This window comes from Epinephelus fuscoguttatus, linkage group LG23 (assembly GCF_011397635.1).
Source record: "Epinephelus fuscoguttatus linkage group LG23, E.fuscoguttatus.final_Chr_v1".
NCBI classification, from domain to species: Eukaryota; Metazoa; Chordata; class Actinopteri; order Perciformes; family Serranidae; genus Epinephelus; species Epinephelus fuscoguttatus.
Window position 1 is genome coordinate 28,006,582 of NC_064774.1, and position 6,168 is coordinate 28,012,749.

General features: G+C 41.0%; 1 protein-coding gene across 1 annotated transcript; it reads left to right on the plus strand.

The window, feature by feature from the left end:
• The first annotated feature begins 3,025 nt into the window (after nucleotides 1-3,025).
• Nucleotides 3,026-4,500, plus strand: LOC125884354 (uncharacterized). The gene is made up of 5 exons (XM_049569251.1): nucleotides 3,026-3,065; nucleotides 3,205-3,549; nucleotides 3,654-3,764; nucleotides 3,879-3,913; nucleotides 4,058-4,500. The coding sequence occupies exons 1-5, from the start codon at nucleotides 3,026-3,028 to the stop codon at nucleotides 4,178-4,180; spliced, it is 654 nt and encodes a 217-aa protein (XP_049425208.1). The 3' UTR covers nucleotides 4,181-4,500.
• Nucleotides 4,501-6,168: the final 1,668 nt, after the last annotated feature.

Genomic DNA, 6,168 nt, shown 5'->3' on the forward strand with positions numbered 1-6,168 from the left:
GTCTAATAAACTGCTCACTTCATTTTTTGAAATGCTGTGTAGCTGGCCTTTCTTCAGAGTGGGGAGTCACCCTACATGTTATGTGTAGGGTGACTCCCCACCTCTACACATAACTTAACAACACATAAAACATGGCTTAATAGTGACAACATGAAGTACAAAATTCGTCTCATTATAACTCACATGGTCTAAACACAAGACAAATGTGTTTAGCTAGTCACATTTTCTCCATGAGTGGTGTTTTTCTCTACTCACATGAAGCCAGCAACAATGGCAACATTTTAGCATGACCATATTTTGATTTCCAAAAAAGAGGACACTCGGCCGGCCACGACATAGTCTACTTAAATGATACTCACAGTTTACTCAAAGATGCCTTATAATTTTAATATATTTAAAATTTATATGTATGGATAGAAAATTCAGTTATATTACAAAATAATATCTCTCAAGGACAGAAATTCAGATAGGCCCGAATAGGGGACACATAGCCTACACACACTAGATTGTGGCGATCTGAGCCTGACGGTACCCGACGGGTCGGGCCAGGTTTGGTCAAAAATGTAGCTATAAATTGTATTCGGGCTTGGGTTGGATTCGGTCAGCTTTCAGTGAAAATGTAGTGTAAAAATAAATAAAATCCAATTGTCTGTCCTGTTTATTGCTTGGGCACTGTTATTTACGTGACAACACCTGAACATAACACACACACACACACACACATTGGCTGTTTGTTTCTACCTCTCCCCTCGCTGGAAGTCTCGGACCTTCAGCCGTCTGCCTCCGCCTTGATTAAACACTGAAAATAAAATAAAAGAGGGAGACAGGTTTTTCCTATTTTATCTTATTTTGTTTTATTTCTCCCTCTTCTCTTGCTAGAAGTGTCGGACCTCCCGCTCCCGTCTCAAACACGGAGGTCTCCCTCTTCACAGCTGAGCACCCGCGGCGCACGCCCGGCCTGTTAAATAGCCTGTAACCACTGTGTGACACAAACTCAGTGCTTTGGTCATTAAATAATGTCGGGCTCGGTTCGGGTTCGGACAGAAATATGCCCATGCCGTACTCTAACACGCACACACAAACACACGGAAAACCGGACATTATCATCAGTTTATAAAAACCCCCTGGACGCCCCAGACGGGACGTGAAAAGTGGACATGTCCGGGCAAAAGAGGACGTTTGGTCAGCCTACAACATTTAGTCCACCAAAGGTGACGTTACAAAGTCAGCTTCATTATGACAAGGTTTACCTACTAGACACATTTTCCCCCAACATATGCAATGCTAACATTATTAGCATAGGTCGTTGACATTTTACATTGCATAAATTAGCCGAGGAGCTAGCGGACTTTTCCACTACTCACAAGAATGCGGGAACAACAGCAACATTTAACTGAGGTAACATTACAAAATTTGGCTCAATTATGACTCACAATGTTCACAGACAAAACAAGGCCATGTTTAACCCGCACATACAACATGCTAATGTTATTAGCATTAGCCTATGACATTTCCAATTGCATAAATTAGCCTAGCAGCTAGCAGACTTTTCCTTTTACTCATGTGAAGCCAGGATAAATCACACATATGACTTCAAATGCTATTTTGTAGGAGCTTTATTGTCTTTGCAACTTACTGTTTATCTGTGAAATAAAAATAAATACAAGCTTCATTTACAGTGAGGGAAATTGTTTTCAGTTTACAATAATTAACAGGAGGTCTGCGTCACCACAGCTCAGTCTGCAGCCATTCATTTAAAAAAAAGCAACACCAACAAAATCCAACACCTGACGACCCAAAGATAAACATTCCACTTTTTCTCTACCCACAAACAGTCGTACCTTTCCTAACACTCTCCTAACATAATTATCAATCAGCTGCACCTTGTGGCATCACCTTAGCTGCACATGATTGGTGGAACAAATGACAGTCAATAAAACAACCAATCAGATGCACAGAACATAGAACAGTCCTGCCTTGTCATTCAGTGGCCCTCTAACAATCAGTGTTAAAGGGACAGGTCACCCCAAAACCCTGTCTTCATTTAGGTGGGGCTCCAATTTAATTCTACATTCTAGCCAAGGTCTGTCTCTCACTTACTGTGTTTGCCTTAGAGCTCAAATCTGACAATAAAAGAATATGATTGGTGTTTGATGGAGCAGGAGTCAGAGAGAGCTGTCTGTCTGCAGCGCCACTGTGGAGGAGTGAGGTACACATCACTTGTTGACAGGAAGACACAGCACAGTGTGGTGGGAGTGCAACTGAGGTAAAATTCATGAGGCCTTTTGACTCCAGGCTCTGTGAGAATAAAGTCAGAAATATGCTGTCCATCTGCCTGTTGTTACCCATCATGCCTCTGAGGTGACACGCAGCACTGTCTTTAACTTTAAGTGTATCAATAATGAGGTGTGAACCAGAGGAAGGTCTGCCTTCAGTTCTCTGCATCATAACCACACACAACAAACGTATTTATGTTCCCACAGAGTAAAAGTCACATATGTCTATCTTCATACAGTGCAGGTATTTTTGTATTATTAGATCCTGTTAGTGGTTAATTACTCTCAAACGCTGTCACTGCTCCTCTCATCACACTCAACAGACTCAACACTCACACAAACAAGATCATTGGAGCTGTGCATGAAATACAAAATGAGTGAGAGAATGAATGAATAAATGAACTACAGGGTCAAACTTCTATAGAGTTATGTGTCAGCATCAGTCCAGTGATCTATTCAGTGCTATATGTCGGATATGTGAGTACTCTGACACATCTTTTTTAGACTTATAAACTTTTGCTAAAACATTACCTTGATAATGTAAAGTGTTATCAGATAAGATAATAACTTTGTCCTGTTCTCCTTGCAGCTGTTACCTTGCAACCATGGTCGTGACAGTATTCACATTGTGAGACTGAGCAGCCGGAAAACCAACAGAACAGCCCACCTCTTTACGTAGAGACCAGTCTTACTGGAGCATAGTTCAGTTACAGACATAGCAGCGGTGCAGTCATACTGTACACACAAAGATGATCTTCACCTTGATAACAGCTTTGCTCTGGACCTGCAGTAAGTACACTTTTTTTTCTTAATACAAGAACTGCAGTAATCTACTGAAGCTAAAATCTAAACTTTCATGGACAACGTAATTTACATACATTGCGTTAAATTTTAAGTTTATGAATTCACGTCATGTTGTTTGTTTCAGGTTTGATCTCCGTCTCTGTTTCGGAGTTCCACACTGTGGAGGTCCAGCCTGGTGAACAAGTCACACTCATGTGCTCCAACTTTACCAGTTTTATCTCTCACATATTCTGGTTCAGACTGACCAGCAGAGCCAACATCAGCTGTATCTCCTCTATGTTGACCTCTGATACCAAAGCTTCGCTCCGTGATGGATTTCAAAGTGGCAAATTTAATATGACCTCCAACACGTCTACCCTCTTTCTTACCATCCAACCAGTGGATGTGTCTGACTCTGGACTCTATTTCTGTGGACTTAATGCAGATGGAAACTCAGTAGTTGTCAGTGCAACATATTTAAATGTACAAGGTAAGAATATTTTCTTTACATCAGCAAGAGTCACATATGTGCCCTCAACTCGCAAGAGGTAAAATATGATACAAATAGTTTTATGTAATGACCTGTTGATGCAGAGGTGTCTGCTGAAATAACGAGCCTGACGAGTGTGATCCTGGGTGCTCTGCTTATTTTCCTCATTGCAGTCATCATTGGTCTGGTTGTCAAAATCAGGAAACTTCATCCAGGTACTTATATGCTTTTATTTAAGTGCAACTGCAAAACTTCCTGTTTGCCAGAAAGTATTAACAGCTGTGTGTTTGAGCCATTAAGTGACCAGATGTTGTGTTTCTGTCATTCAGCTCATACAGAGGGACAGAATCTACACCACAGTGAGGTCCTCACATTTTAACCTTATTAACATTGATCAAAGTGTATTTTATGTGATGACTGGTCCAAGTCCTTTCTCATTTTATGATTTGATGTTTAATTACAAACTCAGCCATGTAAGATGAGTGACTGTAAATATGTTTATTTACAGAACCTGGGCTCTGATGATCTGAACTATGCAGCGCTGAGTTTCCATCAAAGAGCAAAAAGCAGCAGAAGGCCTCCATCAGAGAACCAGCTGGAGCCACATGTTGTGTATGCTGCCACCAGATAGACTCTGGAAACATCTGGAACTGCAGCTCAGGAAACTGATACTGAAATAGGACCGCCACTGTGATAAAAAAAAAAAAAGATTTTGCAATCTGTGCTACGATTTTATTTCTTCTTTCCAGCCAAAGTCTTTTTCTTACTCATTGTGTTTGTCGTAGATGTTAATCTGAGAACAATGTTCTCATTTCCTTACAGTTCGACGGAGGTCTGCAGCAGTGAGTGAGGTACACATCACTTGTTTGACAGGAAGAGACCGCACAGTGTGGTCTGAGGTGAAAATCATAAGGGCTGTTAACTCAAAGCTTTGTGAGAATTGAATCTGAAATCCAGCAGTGAAGACTTGTGTGCTGTCTTCTGTCAAGCAGGCAAAGTAAGAAAAGACTAAAATGTCAATATCAAATCATGCATGTGTCTATATGTATGTTAAATGTCTGAATAAAAAAAATGGGATGTATTTAAAAATTCTTCTTGTTCATGCAGCAAAAAACTCTGATTTTTTTCATCCAACAACAAAAAGCATCAGGAGTTCTGCATCAGAGAGAGAAGTGGAGCCAAATGTTAGTTACACTGCCACCCGACAGATTTAGGAAGCAGCTGGAGCTGCAGCTCAAAGTGGAGCTGATGCTTTGTCATGTTAACCTGCTGCTGTGCTTTGTGTGGGTGGCTGTGGGTTACAGTCACTTCACCTCTAACCTGTGTCTTCTTTTCTCTCACTGAGTTTTTGTGGTTTGCCTCAGAGCTCAAATCTGAGAACAAACAAATGTGATTTTGTTTTGTTTTGGTTCGTGCTGTTGAGTTGCCTGTAACTTATGTTGCTGCCTGTTTTGGCCATGACACTCTTAAAACAGAAATGATTGATCTCAAAAGGTTTTTCTGGTTAAAGAAAGGTTAGTAAATAAAATAATGACCTGTGGAGTCTGTATCTGTGGAGAACCTGCCATCTGCCTGTATTTTCTTATTTCCTTGTTACTTTGCTATTTTTGGGACCTTTGTGGGTTTCAGTCTGTGGGTAGTGATGGCTCCTGCCAATAGCAGCAGAGGTCAGGACTCCATAAAACATAGCGACCAGGTTCCTTTGCTGTCTTCGTCTCTCTCCTCTGCTCTGTTGATGGGAACTGCAGGTCTGTGTATTGAGTATGAGGTTGAGCTGTACACACACACACACAGAGCAGAGGAGCCAAGCTGACAGGATGAAGCGAAAATCAGGCAATGCAGCACCTTCTTGCAGGGGTGTGCGGAGCTTTGGGTGTGTTTATATTTGAGTCAAGATGGAAGTAAAGATAACAATGAACAGGGACTAATTCATCTGGTATTGTGCCTAACTTTCGTGGATCTTAACATAACAGGTTAATGCTCAAGTTCAAAGTGAGACCATACTTTTCTATAGATGTCAGTTTTTGAACCACAACAAAGGCCAAATTGTGTCCTGCAACAGATGGTAAGGCTTGTTGTCTTCAGTCGTTTCTGGAAAACTTGCAGCTCCTTCCTGCTGGTTCAGAGGAGTGAGGAGTGAGCAGTCAGTGACAGTATAAAACAGTCAGTAAAACAGATTTTTCATCAACTGTAAATTACTACAACCATGAGAGGTCCTTGAACATACAGTCATGAATATGCACACAAAATATTAGGCTGATTGGCCCAGTAGTTGGAGACATTAGCTTACGCCTAGTGCAGATAATTAATTCATTCGGTTGTCATGGATACCAATGACTTCTTCAGATGAAACACACATGACCAGAATCTCTGTGGCAAACCACTAAAGTCTGTGGATAGATAACACATAGAAAAAAGGAAGTTTCTCACTTACAGAGCGTGAGAATGTGAAGCTTCAGATACAGACACAAACATGCATCTTTCAGTCATTACATGAGTTTAAACTTTGCTGGTCTTTATGTTCTTCCTACCTGGGCCTGTTAGTTTCCCAGTGGGTTTGCTGTGCAGTTATAAAGCACTCTCAACATGTAAACTGTTATCTGTAGTTCAAACAGCCTC

What these genes read in the sequence shown, in the direction of transcription:
- LOC125884354 (XM_049569251.1), top strand. Translation starts at nt 3,026, where the DNA reads ATGATCTTCACCTTGATAACAGCTTTGCTCTGGACCTGCA. An exon ending in AGCTTTGCTCTGGACCTGCA is followed by an intron (nt 3,066 to 3,204) that starts GTAAGTACACTT and finishes TGTTTGTTTCAG; the next exon opens with GTTTGATCTCCGTCTCTGTT. An exon ending in AACATATTTAAATGTACAAG is followed by an intron (nt 3,550 to 3,653) that starts GTAAGAATATTT and finishes CTGTTGATGCAG; the next exon opens with AGGTGTCTGCTGAAATAACG.